We start from the raw sequence: 25,217 nt of genomic DNA on the forward strand, positions 1-25,217 counted from the left end.
TGGAGTGGTGTGGCCTGTCTGGGCTGCTTACACACTGCCAGGTTTGTAGTGCTGCTGAGATGGGATCTGGCCAAGGGCATATTAGACGGGGTGGATCTGCAAGGTACACAGGGGCAGGAGGGGCAGGCTTAGCTTGCTCTGCAGTAGGTGGTCCCCTGCGGGAGGGGCACTGCAGCACCAGGAGGGAGGCAGGCCCCTTGGAGGGATGGATCCGCAGAAGCACAACATTGGGCATTTGCATGGTGCAAGCCTTTATTCATTTGTTGAGAGAGAGAGAGAGAGAGAGAGAGAGACACACACACACACACACACACACACACACACACAGTGTGAGTAGGGGAGGGGCAGAGAGAGAGGGAGACACAGACTCTGACGCAGGCTCCAGGCTCTGAGCTGTCAGCACAGAGCCCGATGTGGGGCTTGAACTCACAGGTGAGATCATGACCTGAGTCGAAGTCGGAAGCTCAACCCACTGAGCCACCCCGGAGCCCCAGTTTGACACCTTTTTAAATGCATGTATTTTTAAAATACAAATAAGAATAAATTCATTTTAAAAGGTAGGTTTTTTGCTAAACAACAATTTCTAGGTCTTTCCAAGTCACTACTCTAAGAACTGCTTTTTTATTAAAACTGTATAGAATCCTGTAGTCTGGATATACCAAAATATACTGATCTATTTCCCTATTAATGAACAAAATTTTTAGATTATTTTTTAATGTTTCCGTATTATCTATAATGCCCCAGTGAACACACAAACACACACATGTATATAAGCACAGAGTTTTATACTCATGGGAGTGTGTTGCTATGAGGTGGCTTTCAAGAAGTGGAATTGCTGAGTCAGAAGATAGTCAGAATTGTCATATATACCTGCCCTTTTCTCCCTTAATACTCTCTTCACCAACCGCATGTGAGAGTCCGTATTTTCCCATACTATCTGCATCACTATACAGTTATTATCATTTAATAATATTAAATACTAATATTAATACTGTATGCTAATACTTCACTATTATTTTCAATTTTTGCTATTTTAATTTTATTCTGTTAATATTTAAATACATACTATATGATATGAGGTAGACAATGTCGTTGCTCTTAGGGAAGTCATCTTTTTTTTTTTTAACAGAGATAAAGACTGTACAAAATGATTATGTAATATACTTTACAGAGCTTGCTCAGCATTATTAAGGAAAAAGAGGGTGCTATGATTGAGGTTAACAGCAGTGATCTATATTCCATTCAGTGGAGATAGTATAAGTTAAGACCTTAAAATATAAAAAGAACCAGGCATTTGAAGAGTTAGGAAAAGTTTTCTGAGCAGGGAGAGCTTAGTAGACCCAAATGCTTTGGTACCAGCAAGAGCTTGGCTGTGTTTTAGGAACTTGAAAAAAGCCAGTGTGGTTAAAACATAGTGAGTGAGTGGCACAAAATGAATTCAAAGGAGTAGGCAGGGCTAGGACATGCAGGACTTTGTAGGGTAGATCAAGAAATTTGAGCTTTCTTCCAATAGGAAGTTTTTGTAGGATGTTGAGTTGGGAAGTGACACTAAGAGATTATACTTACTGTGTGGAAAATAGATGGGAAGGAGGCAGGCACAGATACAGGAGGTTACTGCAGTAGTGCAAGGGAGAGAGGATGGCATGAAACTTAGGGTTGTGGTGGGAAAGATGGGAGGAGAAGGCAGTAGCACATAGTTTGGAATAGAGCCAATAGAACTTGGTTGATTTGGGGGTGGGGTTGTGGGGGGGAGTGGTGGGGGTGGGGGCAGTGGCCATTTAAGGAAAGAAAGTATTCAAGGATGATTCCCAAAGTTCTGATTTTGGCATTTGAATAGACATTAACTGAGCCAGGAGAGGCAGAGAAAGGAACAGATTTTGTCAAGATTTCTGTTTTTGACATGTTAAGTAGGCAGTTAGAGAAGTGAGCCAGGCACAAAGGACTGGTTTGGACTGGGAATGTAAATTCCAGAATTTTTAGTTTATAGGTATATCTAAAGGGTTGTTTTTGAACGAGAGCACCTAGGCAGAGAATGTAGGTTGAGGAGAGTCCTAAACTTAAAACATTTTAAGTTAGGGGAGAGAGGAACTAGACAGGAGACTAGAAAGAGCAGCCAGTGAACTATTAGAAAAATCCAAAAGGGTGTGCTGACATGGAAGTGAGAAGGGGATGGATCATAAAGAGGAGCATTTAATGATGTTGAATATGCTGAGGGCTTGACTAAGTAGATGACAAAAAATTCCATTAGGTTTAGCTACTTAGAAGTTATTTACAACTTTGAGAATAATTTCATGCAAGTGTTAGATGTGCAAACTAGATTGGTATGGTTTGAAGAGTGGGGATTTCCACTTTTGGCAATTTGATGAACTAAAAAAAAATGAGTTTAAATTAAAAAAAATTTTTTTATGTTTATTTATTTCTGAGACAGAGAGAGACAGAGCATGGGTCGGGGAGGGGCAGAGAGAGAGGGAAACACAGAATCAGAAGCAGGCTCCAGGCTCTGAGCTGTCAGCACAGAGCCCGATGTAGGGCTCGAACTCACAAACCGTGAGATCATGACCCGAGCTGAAGTCAGTTGCTCAACTGACTGAGCCACCCAGGCACCCCAAGTTTAAATTTTATACATTGCTTGGCACTCAGCTAAGATATCACTAATATAGTGCCCCTCTCTTCCACCCCTACCTACCTCAAAGAAAGAAAACCAGCATAAAAATAAAAATCATACCTCATGAGGTGACCCTTGAGAAGTAAGCAGTCAGCACTGTAAACACAGGATTTTGCTGAGGGCAACTGCTGATAAGCAGTGCTGCAGTTTGGAAAACAAACATTGTGCCAGCTGCAAGGTGAGGGAGATGGGAACTGATCCTGAAAATTCTGTTAAGCATCTGGCCTTAGAATGATGCTGAAGTGGGATCAAATAGGTAATACCCCTCTGTCTCTAGCACAAGGCCAGTGTAAATCCTCCATGCTTTGGTACCAGCATGGTACCATAGGTTTTAATGAATTAACATTCCATCAAGTATGAGCACCAAGTCAAAGACTGCTTAACATACAAGTAATATCACTTTTAATGAAATTCAGCAAGAGACAAGCAATGAGATCTTGGAATTATCAGAAATAATATAAAGTATATATGAACTGTTTAAAAAATAAAAGATGGAATTGAACAACAAAAGAAAACTTGTAAGACTCAAGATGATGAAGCATATTTGAAAAACAACCAACCAAAACTTTTATAAATGAAGAATAGTTTTTTACACAAATGCATGAGTAGATCAGATTTGAACAAATGAAAGGGAATTACACAAAATGCCACAGAGACAAGAATATAAAAAAAGTGGGAGCGCCTGGGTGATTCAGTCGGTTAAGCGTCTGACTTCAGCTCAGGTCATGATCTTGCAGTCCGTGAGTTCAAGTCCCACATTGGGCTCTGTGCTGACAGCTGGCATTCTGTCTGTCTGTCTCTCCCTCTCAAAAATAAATAAACATTAAAAAAAAATTTTTTAATAAAAAACTGTGAAAGAGATTTGAGAATATAATGAGAAGATCTAATACACATCCAAGAAGAAAATATTAGAAATTAGAGAAAATAAAGGAGAAAAACATTTGAAGAGATAATGCCTAATAATTTTCCAGAACCAAAAAAAGGTTTAAATTTGCAGATATCTGGGACGCCTGAGTGGCTCAGTTGGTTAAGCGTCCGACTCTTGGTTTCAGTTCAGGTCCTGATCTCACAGTTCATGAGTTAAAGCCCAGCATCTGGCTCTGTGCTGACAGCGTGCAGCCTGCTTGGGATTTCTCTCTCCCTCGTTGTCTCCCCCTCCCCAACTCATGCTGTCTCTGTCTCTCTCAAAATAAATAAATAAAACTTAAAAAATAAAAAAATAAATTCACAGATACTAGACATTATGTGTTTCCATTATCTACAATCAAGAGAAATTGTAGTGAAATTATAGAACACTAAGATAAAAGCAACTAGAGAAATAATCACACACACACAAAAACTAATTAATAGATTAAATTAAAACTTAATAGTACAATTATATTAATGCTACTAATTATAGCAGGTACTTTCATAGAATTTGTTCTGTGCCAAGTATTATTTTTAAGTTTAAGATAAAGATTTTTTAATACTTATTTTTAATTATAGTAAAAAACAACATTTAACCATTTCTAGTTGTACAATTCAGCAGTGTTAGGTATATTCACATTGCTCTACAGTAGATCTCCAGAATGTTTTTATCTTGCAAAACTGAAACTCTGTACCCAAAGAACGGTTCTCTATTACTCTGTCCCTCTACCCTGTAGCAGCCACCATTCTACTTTCAGTGAATTTGACCAGTTTTGATATACAAGTGGAATCATACAGTATTTGTCTTTTTTGTGACTAGCTTATTTCTAGCATCATGTTCTCAAGATTCATTCGCATTATAGCCTGTGACAGAATTGTTTAAGGCTGGAATAACATTCCATTATATGTTTCTACCACATTTTATTTATCCACTATCCATCCATGGATGCTTCAGTTGCTTGCACCTTTTGGCTCTTGTGGATAATACTGCTATGATTGTGAGTGTGTAAATATCTCTTCAAGATTGTCCTTTGTATTTAGTAAATTTGGATCATCAAGCACCATTGATTGACAAAACCATCCTTAATAAATGAGTATGATTGTTAGCTGTATCTGACATAAATCAGATTTTCAAAAGAACGTGGGTGTTCTGTATAGGAATACCAGTTGTGGAAAAAATGAGAATTTTGTTCTTCCTTCCCATTTACTCTTGTATTAATGCTTTAGGGAAACTTATAAAATTATCCACAGCAGCATTTTTTTGTAATGGAAAAATTGAGTGGTTTTCATTTTTTTGCCATCATTAGTAGAATGGACAAATAGCTGTAATATAGTCACATGAGCTATTAATACTCTATAACAATGAGAATGAATGAGCTTGCAGTTATACACCATTGTATAAATACGTTGTAAGCATATTCTATTGTTTGAAGAAAGCAAGCCACAGAAAAACACATAAAGTGTGTATCCTGTTCATAAACAATTGAAAACATGAAACTTAAATAATACACAATTTTGATATAACATATGAGAAATCATAAACATAAGAAGAGAATGATAAACTTTTAAACTTCAAAGTAATTGCTACCTTTGAAAGAAAAGGAAAGAAATTAAGTAGGGAGGGAGATTCAGAGCACTTAAAAGGTAGTAGTAATGTTCTTTTTACTGGTGCACATTATGGCATTATTCTTCATACCTTATCTTGAAAATATTTTGTTACTATTCTTTTGTATGTACTCTGTAGTTGATTAAAACAACTTTTCCAAAAAGAATTCGTAGCAAAAAATTGGCAAAGAAATGGAGGCAGCTTTTTGAGAATTTTTTTATGGAAGAGATAAGAGAAATGAGATAATGGTGGGGGGTATTGTGGGTCCCTTATGGTTTACTGTTTATTAGTAAGGTTGAACACCTCCTTACACTTTATTTGTGTTTCATTTGTGGAAACAGCATTCCAAGTCTTTTGTCCACTTGTCTTGCAGGAGCTCTTATACATTGTGAATACTGTTCTTTTGTCTCATGTGTGTTTCACATATTTTCTTTCAACTTGCCCTTTGTCTTTAGACTTCATCTGTAGACTTTTTGTTGTACAAAGCTTTATATATGTGTGCACCAGTGTACTATTGCTCCCGTACTCATAAAAAAAAATCATAGCCCGTGTTACTGTTTCATTCAAATTATTCCACTTATAGTGACGTAAATCATTTTATTTATATACTTAGCTCAGATAGAGAAAATAATGAGCTACATTTTATCCTCTTTAAGCTGACTGTATGTAATCCCTTTGTATCATCAATTCTGCTTTAGAAAAATTTTTTTAATGAAACCGTATGTTGAAGTGCTGTAATTATTCTTTCTTGAAGGTTTCGACCAAATACCAGAGAGCTGTGGTGTTACAATGCAGTGGTTGCTGATGCCAGACTTCCCTCTGCAGCAGACATGCAGTCCAGATGTAGTATTCTAAGTCCTGAACTTGCCTTACCAACAGGATCAAGGGCTCTCACCACCCGATCTCATGCAGCTTTGCACATTCTAGGTAGGGTTACTCTTTGATGACCAGTTAATTTTCATTCATGCAGTGTGCTGAGAATTTTTTTTTTGAGAATATTTAGATTTGTATGTCATTTTTTCATGTGTGTTAAACAACAAAATACTAGGTGCAATGTAAGTTAAACCCCCTAGCTTTAAGAGGTTTGTTTATCCAACAAAGAACAATACCTCAGATTTGAACCAACATAGTTTGTGTATGTCCAAGTATAAAGCATCTCTGAAGATAATTTTCCTAATAGGTATTTTTTTAAATAATATCTTTGTTTAGGTTAAATATATTAACTTTAGAGATACAGATAGAATATTCAAATATATAATTATAATATTTAATTTATATACATTAAATGACATCCTATAAAATACATCTTCATATAATTATAAATTTTATACATATTCTTTTTTTTACATAACACAGTTTCTCTTTACTTCTATTTAATTAATTTGAAATACAGCATTTTTTTAGTTTATATAGATACTCTGTTGGTGGAAATTTTGTACCAATCCACATAACTACTTATTTTGTTGTTTTTTAAAAAGATCCTTAAAAAGACTTATTTATGTTTATCTAAACCTAGCAGTTGTGAAGTCATATTCCTAAGTATAATTACTAGAGCATACATATAATTCCTTGCTTCTTTTTTCTCAAATTTCAGCTGGTAAATCATTATAAACACCCAAAACTAAAGATGCAGTTTTTTGCAAAACACTGACGTATAGACTGTGTTTAAATATGACAATTACCTAAGCAGTGGAGAATTCTTATTGGTTATAGGTGTTTTCTCATGAAACATTGTTTAAATTTTGGAATACATTTATTGAGCACACTCAGAGTTAGCTATTTTAATTTATTGCCTACATCATCTCCTGTCATCAATATGATAGGAAATTTTAATTTCAAGGAGTTGAATTTTTGTTTGTTTGTTTTTAGGTTGCCTTGATACCTTAGCAGCTATGCAGGATTTAAAAATGGGTGTTGCAAGTACAGAGGAGGAGACTCAAGCAGTAATGAAGGTTTATTCCAAAGAAGATTATAGTGTAGTGAACAGGTTTGAAAGTATGTATATTTATCTTTAGGAAATATTGTTTTATAAGTGAAATATAAATATCTTAAAACATAAATTATTTATTTGTGTCCTTTAGGTCATGGAGGGGGCTGGGGTTACTCTGCCCATTCAGTAGAAGCTATACGTTTTAGTGCTGACACTGATATTTTACTTGGTGGCCTTGGTCTGTTTGGAGGTAGAGGAGAATATACTGCGAAAATTAAGGTAAGCAGTTTTTTGACACTGTTGCCCTTTTTTGAAGATGTTGGTTTTGACTTAGCTTATTATTTTATATATATATATATATATATATATATATATATATATATATATATATAAAAGGACTTGAGGAAACATTGCTAAAATCTAATATAATAATACTAAATCATTGACTCATTAGAAAAGCAAAAGTCAAGAAGTGAGGAAATGATGGAAAATGATTTTATAATAATTGTAGGCTGAAAAAGACTATAATAGTCAATCTCAATCCTTTGTGCTGAACTTCCTAGTGGTCTAGGAACAGCAGTACCTTTTGATATGCCTCCATTTTTGTAGCCACTTTAATAACGAGGGCACAGCTGTTTTGATTCAGGGACATTTTGATGTAGCCTTAAAAGTCATTAGGGGGTCTGGGTGGCTCAATAGGTTAAGCATCCACCTCTTGATGTCGGCTCAGGTCATGATCTCCTGGTTTGTGAGATCAAGCCCCGCAATGGGCTCCATACTGACCGTGGAAACTGCTTGGGATTCTTTCTCTCCCTCTCTCTGCCCCTCCCCCCACTCATGTGTATGCTCACTCTCTCAAATAAAGAAACTTTTTAAAAAGTTAGCATTTTTGATGCCAAATACTATGTAAACAGACATGATCACCCTAAGAGTGGGGACCAGGAATGAAGTGAGAGATGGAATATGGGGTATGGAATTCATCAGGTAGATAACATAAAAATAATCAAAAGTCCTAAGTTTACTTTACCTGTTCATCTCAGAAAAGACCTGCAATTATTGCAAGCAAAGGATGTGCTCATTCTTTGAAAATTCACTAACAGCTTGAATGTTCTACTTCTCAAATTAATCTGATTTTGCCTTTTTTTTCCCCATGTTTATTTATTTTTTTGAGAGAGTGACAGAGTGCGAGCAGGGGAAGGAGCAGAGAGAGAGGGAGACACAGAATCTGAAGCAGGCTCCAGGCTGTGAGCTGTCAGCACAGAGCCCGACACGGGGCTAGAACTCACAGACTGGGAGATCATGACCTGAACCTAAATTGGCTGCTTAACCAACTGAGCCACCCAGGTGCCCCAATCTGATTTTGCCTTTAAAGTAAAACTATAGTTACTGCCTTAATTTCAATAGCAGGCTTCATTAAAAATTCTCAATTAAATGCCATCTGTTCAGGAGATAAATTCTTAGTTCTCTCAATAATATCTAAAAATTGGAATGCCTGCGTAGTTCAGTCAGTTAAGTTAAGCAGCCAGCTTCGGCTCAGGTCATGATCTCACAGTTCGTGAGTTCAAACCCTGCATCAGGCTCTGTGCTAACAGCTCAGAGCCTGGAGCCTGCTTCAGATTCTGTGTCTCCCTCTGCCCCTCCCCTGCTCATACTCTTGTCTTTCTCTGTCTCAAAAAACGAGTAAACATTAAAAAAAATTGTTTTAATATCTAAAAATTATATTGTTAAAACTCCCTTAAAATGATGGTTTTTGAGGACACTTCCCATAGAGACCCACCCAGAGGTGACAGACTTAAAAACATTTGCTTATTTCTGGCTATGATTGTAATACATGTGGTAAAGAAACACAGGTAATATAGAGATTAAGGAAGTAAGAATTAGAAGTCTCTAGGGATAGGGATGGAGTAATGATTAAGGATACCTATGGCATAGATAGATAGATACACACATACATACATACATTCATACATGTATACAAAGGAAGGGGAGAGGGAGGGGAGGGGAAGAAGGAAGAGGAAGAAGGGGAGGAAGGACAGTAGTTTTAGTTTTTGGCTTATTTCAGAGCAACTTCTTTGAAAGGGTTATTTTAAGATGTCTTGATTCAAAGTTAAGATTGAGAAGCAAACTCCGTGAATTACATAATGCTAGTTTGGCACTGTCTAGTAAGTTTATCAAGAAGATATTTTTTTTCTGGCCCTGAAAAGTTTTTTGTTTTGTTTTGATGATACTGAACACCATACTGACCCCTGTCTCCAGTAGTTGTGGTACAGAAGTATATAGGCCTTCCATAATCCTGTCTTTATAGTGGGTGTAATTTTTTTTTTCTAAGTCTCAAATCCTCCCTTATTCCTCCAGTACACTGGATGTGAACTTGCCTTTGTAATTCAGTTATTAGTGAGTAAACTAAGGTTTTCCAACGGAAGTCTTTTTTTATTCCTCCACTCACCTCTCCAAGGTATACATTTTTTTTTCTAGCAGTAAGCCTCTTTATTTTTTTGTTTTGTTTTGTTTTGTTTTCATATCTCTGGTTGTTTCTTCTGTCTTTTTTGTAGGTTTGTCCTCTTCTACCTGGACACTAAATGTTGGATTTCTTCTAAGCCCAGCCCTAGGGCCCTATTTCTACACTTTATATTTTCTCCTAGACATTCTCTTCTAAGCCTGAAGTTTAAATAGCTGTCAGCATACCATGATGTCCAAATTTAGATCTCCAGCTCAGACTTCTTCTTTGACCCATTTCCATGTAAGTGCTTTAAAGGCATGACAGTTGTTAGTCTTTATATCTCAACTGAATTCATGCTCTTTCCCCAGGACCTGGCTTTCTTCCAGTAGTCCCTTTCTTAAATAGTACCATCCACAATATGCTTGTTACCCTAAGTCAGAAACCTAGACATCTTTCTTGTTGGATCCTCCTTTACCTCCTTCCTGCTGCTAGAAGAGTCTTCCACCACTAACTACTCTGGGCAAAGGTACTTGTCTTGGACTAGCCACCTAGCTGGACTCTGTACATATTCTTACTGACATGCTTTGTGTTTCCATTCTTTCTCTTCCCTTTCCTTCTTGAATCCACTCTAATCACGTTTTTGCCCCACCCACTCCACCAAAACTGCTCTTGTCAAGGATGTGAGTGGCTTCTGATTGCTAAAGCCAGTGGTCAATTCTCACTCCTCATCTTCCTTAGCCAGTGGACATAATTTAATCCAATTAAACCCTTCTTTAAAATACTGTCTTCACTTGGCTCCTAAGACCCCACACTTGATTTTTGTCCCGTCTCACTGACTGTTCTTCTGAGTCCCAGCCTGGTTACTCATCATCTTCCTGACCTCTGAGTGTTGGAGTGCCAGAACTCAGTCTTGGACACTTTTTAAAGTCTGTTCATCCCTAAAATGATCCAGGCTTATGGCTTTTTAAGTATTTTTCCTCTGATTACTTTCAACTTATTAACCTCCAAAGTCATAGATACAGCTCCTACTTCACATTCCAGTTGGATAGCTAATAGGCGTTTCGGATATAACATATTCAACACTAGGCTTGTGGTGATCTCTCTAATAAACTTGTTGTTCTGATGTTTTCCCCATCCCAATTAACTGACTTAGGATAGAGCTAACTTTATTCCTCTACCTGCTGGGGCCAGAAATCTTGGAATCATCCTTGCCTTCTCTCTTTCACACCCCACATCCCCTTCGGCAGCAAACACTGTTGGCTGAACTTTGAAAATAAAGCCAGGATTTAACCACTTCTAAAAACTGTTCCTAATATCAAATCAGTCCAAACCATAGCCATTCTCACCTAGATTATTACAGTAGCCTCCCAACTTGTATCCTTGCTCCCTTTATTCTGTTCTCAGTACAGCAGAGATTTTCTTAAAATGTCCACCAGAGTATGCTACTCCTTCTGTTGGGATTCCTGCAGTGTCTTCTAGGATTAGATTAAGAGCTACGGGCCTTAGGAGGGCCCACAAAGCACCATAGAACTGCCTGCCATTATCACTCTGACCTTATATTATACTAGCTGTCTCGCTCTAATCCAGCCACAGTGGCCTGCTGTTGTTCCTCAGACGTGCCAGGCATAGTGAAACCTCAGGACTTTTACACTGGCTACTTCTGCTGACTGCAACTCTTTAGTACCTCCGTGGATCACTTCCTCATTATATTCAGGTCTTGATTCTCTGGTGAGCCTATTTAAAACAATCCTCTCCCGGGGCGCCTGGGTGGCTCAGTCGGTTAAGCGCCCGACTTCAGCTCAGGTCACGATCTCGCGGTCCGTGAGTTCGAGCCCCGTGTCAGGCTCTGTGCTGATAGCTTGGAGCCTGGAGCCTGCTTCCGATTCTGTGTCTCCCTCTCTCTCTGCCCCTCCCCCGTTCATGCTGTGTCTCTCTCTGTCTCAAAAATAAATAAACGTTAAAAAAAATTTTTTTTAAACAATCCTCTCCCTTACCACAAATTTAACTTCCAATTACCCCATTTTTTTATTTGCATTGTTCTCACCTGTGTGGCCTTGGCTGTTCCTAGGACACTACACAGTATGTGTTGAGAAATATTTGTCGAACATAAGGGGGAAATCATTAAGGACCTTTATATTATGCTACATACAAAGCAGGGAATGAGAAACCACTGAAGAATTTTAGATTACAGAAATATTCTAATCAAATATTCATTTTACAGAGTACTAAGGATCATTAAAAAAAAACCAGAATGCTTGTGGTTTATGGAACCCTTGTGGAAATGGGCCAGAGCAAGGAGAGAATGGAGACAAGAAGACTGATGAGTTCTAGCTAGTAACAGTGAGCATGCGTGAACTGACAAGCTATGGTACCAGCAATAGAATAGATGTAGTGATGGCAGAAAGATACGGGAAAAAGGATTATTCCAGATTTTTTATCTGAGTGAGTAGGTGAGTGATAATCAGAACGGGGAAGGCAGGGGAGAAGGGGAGTGACTCATTTTAGAACTAATGAGGTACAACTGTAGGAGAGGAATGCAGTGGCTGTTGAGAACAAGATCTGAACTGGAGACAGATTTTCAAATTATTAGCATATAACTGATAAAATGAGACATCTAGCACAGTTATTATCCAGTAAGTTTTAATGCTCCCTTCTCTTCCTCCTTAGTGTTTTTGTAGTTTACCTGCTATATAATTCTCCAGAGAAATGAGGGGTTTTTTTATATGTGTTGGTCCATTTTTGAAGAAAAAAGATCTCTTCCTAATAATTCTCCTTTATTTTCACTTAATTTCATAACTTTTCATCTTTGATATCTTCTCTCTTATCCTTTCCTCAGACTTTCTGGTCCTCCTCCCCTTGTTTATACCCATTTTATTTCATTCTCTTCATCTCTCCTATTCCTGTGCCATATTACTTTGAACTGTTTTAAGGATCCTTATCTTCTAGTATTCCTCTCTCTCTCCATAGCTAAAATTTTTCTAGCCTTTTTGCTGCGTATTTTTCTAAATGCTCCATGAATATTATTTCATGTAATTCTCACAATTACTATGAAGTAGGCACTGTTAGTGTCCATTTTCCTTTTATGCATGAGGAAACCAGGTCCCATATCTCACAGCTTGTACGTGTTGAAGCAAAATTCTTCCTCCTTGGAAGCTCACTTAGATACAATGCATTGGATGAATTCTTTCACCTCCTTCAGATGTTTATATTTGGTACAGAAGAACTTGGAGCATTTACTATAAATAGATGAATATATAAATAAACTGAAATTAATATAGGCCATGAGTTTCTAAATTTAAATGTGTAGGTTTGTGTATTCAACATTAAAAAAGCAGGCATTCTGGGGCACCTGGGTGGCTCAGTCGGTTAAGCATCCAACTCTTGATTTCAGCTGAGGTAATGATCTCACAGTTCATGGGATCGATCTCCATGTTGAGCTCTGTGCTGACAGCACGGAACCTGCTTGGGATTTTCTCTCTCCTTCTCTCTCTGCCCCTCCCCCATGCTCTCTCGCTCTCTCAAAATAAATCAGTAAAACTCAAAAAGAAAAGCATGCATTCTGATTTTTACATTCTGCAGTGTCCAGCACATTTTTGGAAACACACAAAACTATAAACATATTATTCAGCAGGTTTGCATGATTGAATGACAGACTAGAAACGATGTGTTTTTTCTCCTTTCCCCAGCTGTTCGAGTTGGGTCCTGATGGAGGAGATCATGAAACCGACGGAGACCTTCTTGCAGAGACTGATGTATTGGCTTATGACTGTGCTGCCAGGTAATGATTTCCCAATTACTCAGCATCATCCTTACATACTTAATATGAAAAATTCATTGTAAGTGAAGAAACAAACATGAAAAGGATGTTTTAAATAATCCGTGATAAGATGCTTGAGATATTAAATTGTGTATATGTGTTGCATTTAACAGAGCTGCATTAAAACTAACAGTATTTTCCCTATTTGTATTTTATAAATTATTTCTCCATTGAAGATTGGATGAAACTATACATATATTTTATATACCTTTGCTTTCATGCATCCCTTAGAGAACAGCTACTGTGCTAGCTTTCCAGTGATGTGATACAATTATTTACTACCTGGAGCATGTATATAGTATCAAATAGAGAAGGCCAGAAGTCCAATCACCTGTGCGCCCTAACACCATGCCCATAGTATGTGCTTGTTTGTAACATGCTTGGGGTGGTGGCCAGCTTTTACTGAAACCTCTTAGGAGGTTACCAGAATCCAGATGTTTATTTATAAAGCTTCATTAAGTAAGAAGAGACTTAGATTTTATCAGTCCTCTCTGTATAATGCCACGGAATATCTCCAACACTATGTTATGACAAGTTAGTGATTTGAATCAGGGAATATTATGGTGTGAAAGAGAATAAATTGAACTTCAAAATAATAATAGTATACTTCTTCCCAGTGATAGTTACGTTAAAACCTGTGTGTCATACGTGAGCTTTTTGCTAGTGAAAATGTGATTTCTGAAAATGGTAGTAAGGCATTGAGTCTGCTTTTAACAGATACGTACTTTGAGAACAAAACAGCAAACTTAAAATTCTGACTGTTTTTTCACTTCAGGCATTTACCAATGTCAGGAGATACTTTTCAGTCATATTTTATGTGACAAAAAATGAAGATCAGGAAAAGTTAATTGATTAATTTTTAACAAAGCCTTAAGATGCCATTGTCATTTAGCATTTATTTTTGAACATGTAATTATGGGTCAAAAATAATATTGTTTCACATATAGAGAATCATGTAGAGTGTATTTATTTGCCGACTAACAAAACCCAGGTTCCTACAGCTAGCATTAAAGGACTTCCATAATCATTTATAGCATCTTTTTTAACTTACTTCCTACTAATCGTTTTTATCTGTCTTAATGCTTTAACCCGACTGGACCCCCTGTCATTTTCAGGCACTGTTGTGTACCTTCATACCTCTACAGTGTGTAAATTTGTCCCCTTCCTCAAATACCCTTGATTCTTTTTTCTATCCCAGTTTCCCAGCTACAACCACTATACTCCATTACCTGGAACTAAAACTTGTGTGTATCTTTATCAGATGTCCTTATTTATATACATGCTTTCTCCTTCTATTTTAGTAAAATTTTTTGTGTAGTTACTATGTGACGGGCACAGTTCCAACACTTTATTTGAATTTGCTCAGTCCTCAGAACAATCCTGTGATCTAGACCTCATCTTCATCCCTATTTTCAGATGAAGAAACTGAGTCACAGAGAGGGTGTAATAATTTGCCCAAGGTCACACAACTAGTGTTGTGAAGCTGAGCCTTGAATTCTGGCCATCTGACTCCAAAACCATTTTCTTAATATGCTACCTCTGAAAAAACTTGACTTAAATAAATGAACTTTAAAACTAAAATTCAGAGTTTCATTTTCCAATGACACTGGCATGGTTTGTTTGTTTATTTTTAACAACAATTAAAAGATTTTGTGTTATTTTAAAATGAAAGTTTTATAACATTTAAGCAAGTTGTAGAATTCAAGGTTGAGGGGTGTCATCACCACAACACAAATGACTATTACTATTTGTGTGTTCTTGTCAAGACTTTTTAATTTTTTTCTGACTTTTTTTTTGTTTATTTGTGTGTTTATTTATTTCAGTGATCTCTATACCCAACATGGGGCTCAAAGTCACAACTCTGAGATCAAGAGTTGCGTGCTTTTTTAACTGAGCCAGCCAGACACCTTTTTTTTCCTCTTCCTTTAATTTTTTCTTCTTTTTTAAAAAAATTTTTTATTATTATTTTCATTTAAATCCAAGTTAGTTAACATATAGTGTAATAATGATTACAGGAGTAGAATTTGGTGATTCATCACTTACATATAAAACCCAGTGTTCATCCCAACAAGTTCCTCCTTAATGCCCATCTCCCATTTAGCCTGTTCCCCCACCCTCCTCCTCTCCAGCAACCCTCAGTTTCTTCTCTGTATTTAAGGGTCTCTTGGGGTGTGTCTCCCTTTCTGTTTTTATCTTATTTTTGCTTCCCTTCCCCTCAGTTCATCTCTTTTGTTTCTTAAATTCCACATATGAGTGAAATCATATGATTTTGTCTTTCTCTGACTACTTCTCTTAGCATGCATAATACAGTCTAGTTCCATCCATGCTGTTGCAAATGGCAAGATTTCATTCTTTTTGATCAATGACTAATAATCCTCTTTATCTGTTCGTCAGTTGATGGACATTTGGACTCTTTCCATACTTTGGCTATTGTCGGTAGTGCTACCATGAACATTGGAGTGCATGTATGCACTCTTTTTTTTTTTAGACTTTTATTTTTAAGTTTATTTATTTTTAATGTTTATTTATTTTTGAGAGAGAGAGAGAGTGCAAGTGGGGGAGGCGCAGACACACACACACACACACACACACACACACACACACACACAACACACACACACACACAGAATTCGAAGCAGGCTCCAGGCTCTGAGCTGTCAGCACTGAGCTCAACACGGGGCTCAAACCCACGAGCTGTGAGATCATGACCTGAGCCGAAGTCAGATGCTTAACCGATTGGGCCACCCAGGTGCCTCTATTTATTTACTTTGAGAGAGGGTGGGGGAAGGGCAGAGAGAGAGAGAGAGAGAGAGAGAGAGAATGAATTCCAAGCAGGCTCAACATGTCAGTGCAGAACCTGATGCAGGGCTCAGACTCACAAACAGTGAGATCATGACCTGAACTGAAATGCAGAGTTGAATGGTTAACCAAGTGAGCCACCCTGGTGCCCCCAGACTTTTTTAAATAGAAGGTTTTTAATGATGTTTAATAAGAATATTATACAGTGTATTTCATGCTTTGTTTATAAAGGATTTAAAACCAATAAATGCAGGGTGCCTGGGTGGCTCAGTCAGTTGAGCGTCTGACTGGCTCAGGTCACGATCTTACAGCTGATGAGTTCAAGCCCCACGTCGGGCTCTGTACCCACAGCTTGGAGCCTGGAGCCTGCTTCGGATTCTGTGTCTCCCTCTCTCTCTCTGCCCCTTCCCCATTCACATTCTGTCTCTCTCTGCCTCTTAAAAATAAATAAACATTAAAAAAAATTTTTTTAATAATAAATAAAACCAATAAACACATGCATGTAGCAGGGCAAAGCATGGTCTTTGACTCACTAATTTTTCTCTCAGAGAAAAGTATGCAATGATGTTTGATGAGCCAGTTCTCTTGCAAGCTGGATGGTGGTATGTAGCATGGGCTCGAGTGTCTGGACCCAGCAGTGACTGTGGATCTCATGGACAAGCTTCTATTACCACAGATGACGGGTAAGCAGAATGTTTAAGTATTACTTAAGCAGCTCTCATTTTTGTTAGTGGAATATTGTTTTAAAAGCTCAGAGGTCTTTCAGTAAGGTAAAAATGTTAGTAAGACTAGAATATAATATGACTGCCAAACATTTAAGTTTATGTGATCTCATGCCAAATTTAAGGTCTAGACAGAACAGGGAGACAATAGGACTGCTATTCTTTGCTCTTGCCATTTGTCATTTGTATGTATTTCTGGGTGTTATATTGTTTAAGAACTTATTACCAGTTAGAAATTATATAAAGTGACAAGGTAAATGAGGAATTTGTAAACCATAAAAAAAGGAATAAATACTTGCTGTGCAGTTTGATAGTTCTTATGAAAGCAGTTTATAAATTGCAGAGCTTTGGGGCACCTGGGTGGCTCAGTCGGTTAAGCGGCCGACTTCGGCTCAGGTCATGATCTCGCGGTCCGTGAGTTCGAGCCCCGCGTCGGGCTCTGTGCTGACAGCTCAGAGCCTGGAGCCTGTTTTGGATTCTGTGTCTCCCTCTCTCTGACCCTCCCCTGTTCATGCTCTGTCTCTCACTGTCTCAAAAATAAATGTTAAAAAAAAAAAAATTGCAGAGCTTTGGCAATATGAGATGGTACAGTTTTAATAAAATGTAGGGAAATTTACTGCTTAAATTTCATATATAGAGCATTTTTCAGTTTATAAAATACTTTCATATCTATATTTTCATTTGATGGCCTCAACAATTACGTGAAGCCATTATTAGCCCTGTTTTCCTCTCAGGGGAATAGAGAGACAGAAAGTGAAGTGATTTGCTTCACATCATATCGCTGCTGTGTGGCAGAACCAAATCTAGACCTGGAATCTCTTGAGTCTAACTCCATCCTTCTTTATTCTCAGTACTCTGATTTTGTGTGTTTGGAAGGACCATTACTTAGAAGAGAAATTCAGTTTACTCTTACTCTTCTTGAGCATGACTGAAAGTTATGTAACAGTATATTTCAAATAGTTATGTTCTATTCATAACAGAGCTGACCAGAAACAGAACAGACTAATGTAAGAGGTGAAATCTTTGTTCCTGAATGTTCAAGTAGAATGCCATAGAAGAATCAAGTCAGCTGTAATGTATCCCTTTCTACTTACTGTAAGATTATGTGTTAGCACCAGGGAGACTGCCTTGGTCCTGGACCTCATGATTCCACATGCAGTTCATTGAACTTTGGAGTATCACAGCAGTTTAAAGCTGCCTTAAATAGAAGGTATCATGTGTGTGGTTGAGCACATTTTAAACTGTAAGTTGAAGTATTTTGTTACTAGCTTATTGTTCTGGTTAAAGTTGAGCTGGAGGGACCTGCCGCTTACCCATGGCTGCCTGATCAGGTTCATTTCCTTCATTTTATTCCTTAAGCCACTCAGAGCTTGAACCAGAATAAAAACAATTCCTTTTTACTTGTAGGTTTTTTTCTTAAAGAATGGATCTCTGTGCATTAACATATATTTGAAAAGGCAATTGTCAGATTTCTTATTTTCTTTCATGAATCTCGAATCATGTTGTTTTTTGTTGTCATTGTTATTTTTTCTCTTCTTAGGGTTGTTTTCCAATTTAAGAGTTCAAAGAAATCAAATAATGGTACAGATGTTAATGCTGGTCAGATACCTCAATTATTATACAGGTATTTAGCATATTTACAGTAAATTAATATGGTTTGTTCCTCTGTTATAATGAGATAGGATACTATAAAATATATGACATAATGAGAGAAATCACTTGAAGCACTCAGCAAACTATAACATACCAGAAGAAATATAGCTACTTTTAACAAAAACACTTAATTTAATATTTTGTATATTTTTAAACATTTTCTACTTTGAGCATGATTTGAAACTTCACCTCATGACTCAGACTATCTGTATTATGCCATTAACAGTATTTTAATCTGTAGATTTTCATAGCTATTTCAGAATATTATAAAGTAATAAAAATTTGTCTTAGAGAAATGATATTGGGGTGTTCGATAGGGATTTCAGATGCAGGCCTGATTGATTTGCTGCTGTTTTGTGTTTCCTGTTTGTCTTGTGATGGAATGAATTAGAAAATCCCTTAACTGCTAAAAGTTTCCACTTTTGAAGTATGAAACAGTAACTTGTCCATGTGATAGTATTTATTATATTTGTAACATTATTTAAGAATTTTAATTACTTTATGGTATTTGAGACATTTATGGAAGCATATGCCTCTGTGTCTGTCTACCTGTTTCTAAACTCAATAATTTACTCAATAATTACTCAATTTTTAGAATGAAGAATTCAAATAGGTAACCCTCGCTAGAAAAAAATGTCATTCCTTGAGTAGTAAAAAATCTAAAGAAACACCTCTAGAGCGGTAACTGTCTCTTATGTCTTCCTTTCCTAATAATCACTTTTAAAAATCGAGGTGGTTTAAACCTCACTTTTCCCAGGAAGGGATTTTTGTTTGTTTTTATGCAATTTATTACAGTTATTATTTGTAATATATAGCATTATGAACATAGCAAGTTGCTTGGACTACTTCTGGGTACACTGATTAAATGATGTTTTAATTATATAGCACTTAATATTTAATAGCATATTTTGCTATTTCAAAAATGTATATTTTGAAAAGTGTCATTGGACCTTCTAACATAAATTTATGTGTATCTGCTACTTTCAGACTTCCAACCAGTGATGGTAGTGCCTCAAAAGGCAAACAGCAAACCAGCGAACCTGTACATATTTTAAAGAGATCTTTTGCAAGAACTGTCTCAGTGGTAAGCCATTTTTTTAAAAATTTCAGGTTCTTTGTCCAGTGCTCCATTTCATTTTGATGTTTGGCGGTTAGCCACCCTTCTGAGAGTTTATCTCAACATAGTTTTATGAACTCAGATTTGTTTTTAGATTAGCACTGACATCCCAGGGCAAAGAATAAATAATATGTACTTTAAATAATGGGAAAATAGAGATGTTGGCTGACTTTAACATGAACTTAAACATGAACTGAAATAACTGGTGGGTTTTCTAGTAAATCTTGTATGAATACATGTGCTGAAGGAGAAAGTGAAGGAAAAGTTAAGGCTGATAATTGACTAAAAAGTGCTAATCTAATGCTTGAGGAGCTAAGTAGAAGAGTTGTATATTTAACTCAGGGCTCTGTTGAACTACTTGACCATCTGCATTCTACATTCAAAACTATGCCACATTACTGGGGTTACTAGTGTAAAATGGAAAGCCAACATGATGTAATTGAGAGATCATGGGAAGTCTGAGTTAAGTTCTTGTCCTGTACTAGTTGAGCATTCTTATGCAAGTTATTTAAATAAACTGATAGCATCAGTATGAATTTCTGTTGACATAAGGGATACAAAAATGCTTTTTTAATTGTAAGGCACTATATGAATGTGATTCATTAATGTAGTCAGTAGTCTTTCATGTTGGTAAAATGCATAGGGAGAATGTTTTTTTTTTTCCTTTTTTATTAGTTTTTTAAAATCACAAGATTAGTATACATCCCTGGTTTGGAATGGGGTAGAGTAGAAATAAAACTATATTAAAAGTACCCTAAAGTTCTTTCCCTGTCACTCTGTTATTACCCCATATAACTACTGTTTACATTTTGATGTATATCCTTTCAGACCATTTTTTATATATACACAAACTTATTAGTCTTTCATACAGTATGCTATGCAACCTTCTTGTTTGTAATGATACAATTTTGCATCTTTTTAAAATTTTCATAGGATACACTAAGTACTGCAGAACTAGAAATGCAATACTACAGCAACAGCGTAGAGTTTAATTTTGCTTTCAAGTAAACATAGATTTGTAAATATTTTTTATTTTTTTCCTTACTTATATGATAAACTAGATAGGTTGAGAGCAGGGAAACTTAAAAATGTATTTTTAGTGGTGCCTGGGTGACTCAGTTAAGTGTCTGACTTTAGTTGTGACCTCATGGTTTGTGAGTTCAAGCTCCACATTGGGCTCTGCACTGACAGCTCAGAGCCTGGAGCCTGCTTTGGATTCTGTGTCTCCCTCTCTCTCTGCCCTTCCCCCACTCACACTCTTGTCTCTCTCTCTCAAAAATAAATAAACATTAAAAAACAATTTAATGTATTTTTAAATAGGCAAATATTGAAGAATGTTGTTTTTATAGATGCCTAACTACTGTACCTTTTTTGCCAAGCTTCAAAGGTACTCCTAATGGTAATGTGGTAAATGAACTAATAGAATGTCTATTATTTGCACTAATCAAAACACAGTAAAAAAGTTCAAATAAAGTTTTGAAGTTGATGCCATCTTTCCATTTGATTCAACGTATGGATCATTTGAACTAACTGTTACCTGTTTTTTCATATTCTGGATTAGGAATGTTTTGAGTCATTATTGAGCATTCTTCACTGGAGTTGGACCACCTTAGTCTTAGGAGTTGAAGAACTTAGAGGATTAAAAGGATTCCAGTTCACAGCGACACTTCTAGATTTAGAGAGACTGCGCTTTGTGGGTACCTGTTGTCTGAGGTTATTGCGTGTCTATACGTGTGAAATTTACCCAGTATCAGGTATGAAGCTTCTTTTTAAATGACTTTAGGGAGAAAATATTTGAGACATTGAGAAGGTCTATATGGGAAAACGAGGAATTTAAGATCCCCAGCTGCCTTTAACCTCCAAAAATGAGGGGAGAAAGTCAGCTTTTGTGACCTTTATATATTTACTTACGAAGAGTAAAATAGATTACATGTTATGCTGATAACAAAAAGTCACGTCAGGCTAAAAATTACGCTAATAAAGTATTATTTTAAACAGATTTGGTCAAATAGAAAACTTTTGAACAACTCATTTGGACTTAGAGGCTGAAACCAATATTTCAGGGTCATTTTTTTTTCCTACTTAGATTTTTAAAAGAAATAATTTTGGACCGCATTTAATCTCTAAATTGTTTCATCTCTAGGTTATGAGTACTTGTGATCTCTAGTTACATAGGAAATTACTTGAATTATATTAAATGCCTCCATCCATATTTATTATCCTATTTAATTAGCAATCTGCTTTGTTCCCTCAAAGCTACCGGAAAAGCAGTTGTGGAAGAAACTAGCAAATTAGCAGAATGTATTGGAAAAACTAGAACTTTGTTAAGAAAAATTTTATCAGAAGGAGTTGACCACTGCATGGTGAAGTTGGATAATGATCCTCAAGGATATCTCAGTCAACCTTTGAGTCTCCTAGAAGCTGTCCTTCAAGAGTGTCATAATACCTTTACTGCCTGTTTTCATTCTTTCTACCCAACTCCTGCCTTACAGTGGGCTTGCCTTTGTGATCTGCTGAATTGTCTGGATCAGGTAATTTAAGTTTGTAAAATGTTAGTTGAAAATATGATATGTTACTTAATACTCTTTAAAGTGCTGTTGCCTCAATCTTTCTAACTTTTATAAAAGGTAAATTAGGACATTGGTTTGGTATATATGTGACTTAAATAAAGTTCAAAGACATTTTTTTTTCTGTTTGCTTTATCATTTTTACTTGTAAACTTGACAGGCATATTGTGCAGTTGCTGATTTGCTTTTTGAATCTGAGTGAGCAAGAATAGTTGTGAGCAAGTGTGTAAGAGCAAGGACAGCACTAGAAGGGCAGCTCCTGCAACCTCCTTATGTGCAGAATGGTCAGGAGAAAGAGCTGTGAGTGAACTTGCTTGCTAACATCATTCATTCATGAGGAAACCACAAGCCTCATAAATGTGTATGCCACAAATCACAGTTTCAAAATGCTTGAGGCAAAAAAATGGCAGAACTAAAGGGAGAAATAGACAAATTCACAGTGATAGTTGGAGACTTTGACACTCCTCTGTTAGCAATTAATAGAACAACTAAACCGAAAAATCAGTAAGGAAATAGAAGATCTGGACAACATTATCAACCACATTGGCTTTACTGACATAAAACAGAATGTCAAGTGCACAATACATGTTATTTTCAAGTATACATATCTTGCTCACAAAGATAGATCATATGCTAAGCCATAAAATAAGTTTTAGTAATTTCAAAAGATTAAAATTAAAAGTTTTCAGACCATAATAGGACTAAAGTTAAAATAAATAGCAAAATATATTGAGAAAAGCACTAAATATATGGAAAATAGACAATATTTCTAAGTAACCAGTGAATCAAAGAAATCCAAAGGAAACTTGAAAATATTTTGCACTGAAAGATAAAAGTATAACGTCAGAAATTGTGAGATGTAGCTAAAGGAAATTTATACTTTTTAAAATATTTATTTATTTATCTTGAGAGAGGGAGAGAGAGAATCCCAAGCAGGCACTGCACTCTCAGCACGGAGCCCGACTTGGGGCTTGATCCCACAAATTGTGAGATCATGACCTGAGCTGAGACCAAGAGTTGGACACTTAGCCAACTGAGCCACCCAGGTGCCCCAAGAAATGTATACCTTTAAATGATAATACTAGCAAAGAAGAAAGGTTTAAAATCAGTGATCTAAGTTTCTTCCTAAAGAAGTCAGAAAGAATTAGCAAACCAAAATAAGAAGAAAGTAATAAAGATATTGGGAGGAGATAATAAAGATAAGAGCAGAAATCAGTAAAGTAAAAATAGAGAAAATTGACCAAAAGTTGGTTCTTCAAAATTAAAACCAAACTAATACACTCATAGCAAGTCTGACTGAGAGACCAGAGATGAAGAAAAAACACAAAATGCCATTATCAAAAATGAAATAGTGTATATCAATATAGATCCAAACAGACATTAAAATGATAAAAGAATATTTTGAACAGCTTTATACCAATAACATAATTTTAGGTAAAGTAGACAAATTTCTTGAAAAATATAGCTTAATCAAAACTAGCACAATAAGAAATATAAAAATCTGAATTGCCTTCTGTTCATTAAAACATTGAATTCATTATCAAAAACTTTCCCACAAAGAAAACTCCAGACCCAGATATTGTTATTGGTGAATTCTATCAAACCTGAAACAATATCAATCTTTTATAAATTCTTTCAGAAGACATAGGAGACAACATTTCCCAAGTGATTTTGTCAAGTTAGCCTTACACTGATACCAAAACCTGACAAAGATATTAAAAGAACATATTAGTACAAATTTTACTCAGAAACATAGATGCAAAAACTCTTAACAATATTATCAAATCAAATCCAGCAATATAAAAAATATATCACACCAAGTAGGGTTTTTCTTGGAAATGCAAGGTTAAACTTTCAAAGTTCAATGTAATTCACCATATTAACTGAATAAACTGGGGAAATTGTATAATCATCTCCATAGATACAGAAAATGTGACAAAATTGGCACTTATTCAATGGTGAAAACTTCCATGCAAACTAGGATTTAAGGAAACTTCCTCAAGCTATGATTATAAAGGATCTCTAGAGAAAAATGCATAGTTAATATCAAACTTAATGGTGAAATACTGAATACTCCTCTAAGCTTGGGAGTAAGGCACAAGGTGACTGTTGTCACCACTTCTATTCAGCATTGTAGAGGAAATTCTAGCACCTTCTCCTCCCCTAAGAAAGTTCACTGTCATCACCAGGGCATCCTAGCCTATTTGAAACATATTCTAGGGATGACATCGGGGTAGGCAACTTTGTTTTTATTTTATTATTACTGTTTTTTTTAGCTGTTTACATACTGAATTTATTATTCTTGTCATTAAAAATGTATTTCTTTGTGGTAAAAACACTTAATATGAGATCTCCCTCTTAGATTTTGAGCATACAGTATGATATTGTTAACTGCAGATGCAATGTTGTATAATACATCACTAGTGCTTACTCATCTTTCATAACTGAAACTTTATACCTGTTGAATACCAGCTCCCCATTTCTCCCTCATCCTATCCATACTCTTCTCTGCTTCTGTGAGCAGACACTGCATATAAGTGGAATCATGCAGTATTTTGGCTTGCTGTAACTGGCTTATTTCACTCATAGTGTTCTCCAGGTTCATTGATGACCTATAGCAGAGTAGTGTATTTTACCACTCAGTTTCCTGAGATAAGGTTATTGCCTGGACTGGTGCACAACTTACTCTCTCAACCTGTCCAGTCTCATATGGTTTTCTTTACTACTGAACTGGCTACAGAACAGACTAGCATTAACAAATGTTGGTTTAACATATAGGACATTGCTGTTAACCTGAATTTGTAGTACAGATGTTTGATGAACTAAGTAACGTACACACAGTTTTTGTGAATTAGTATATCATGTCTTGATAAGTTTTTAATATTTTACAAGTTTACAAAATTTTACAAGTATGCTGTTAATTTTCTGAACAGATATATAATGTGATGACATATTTTGTAACCTTAGTGAAATGTTTATTATAGTAATTCATTAT

At 36.2% G+C, this 25,217-nt stretch overlaps 1 protein-coding gene across 15 annotated transcripts in view; it reads left to right on the forward strand.

Annotated features, from left to right (window-relative positions):
• The window catches only part of MYCBP2 (MYC binding protein 2), a 290,879-nt gene that overhangs the window by 128,948 nt on the left and 136,714 nt on the right, over positions 1-25,217 (forward strand). For all 15 annotated transcript variants that reach the window (XM_040487281.1, XM_040487282.1, XM_040487286.1 and 12 more), the window contains 9 exons: positions 5,932-6,104; positions 7,047-7,172; positions 7,259-7,386; positions 13,234-13,325; positions 16,712-16,846; positions 18,426-18,509; positions 19,526-19,622; positions 21,217-21,409; positions 21,912-22,186. In XM_040487281.1, coding sequence (XP_040343215.1) covers positions 5,932-6,104; positions 7,047-7,172; positions 7,259-7,386; positions 13,234-13,325; positions 16,712-16,846; positions 18,426-18,509; positions 19,526-19,622; positions 21,217-21,409; positions 21,912-22,186 — 1,303 coding nt within the window. The remainder of the gene's footprint in view (positions 1-5,931; positions 6,105-7,046; positions 7,173-7,258; positions 7,387-13,233; positions 13,326-16,711; positions 16,847-18,425; positions 18,510-19,525; positions 19,623-21,216; positions 21,410-21,911; positions 22,187-25,217) is intronic.

This window comes from Herpailurus yagouaroundi, unplaced genomic scaffold (assembly GCF_014898765.1).
Source record: "Herpailurus yagouaroundi ecotype Mexico unplaced genomic scaffold, PumYag 164, whole genome shotgun sequence".
NCBI classification, from domain to species: Eukaryota; Metazoa; Chordata; class Mammalia; order Carnivora; family Felidae; genus Herpailurus; species Herpailurus yagouaroundi.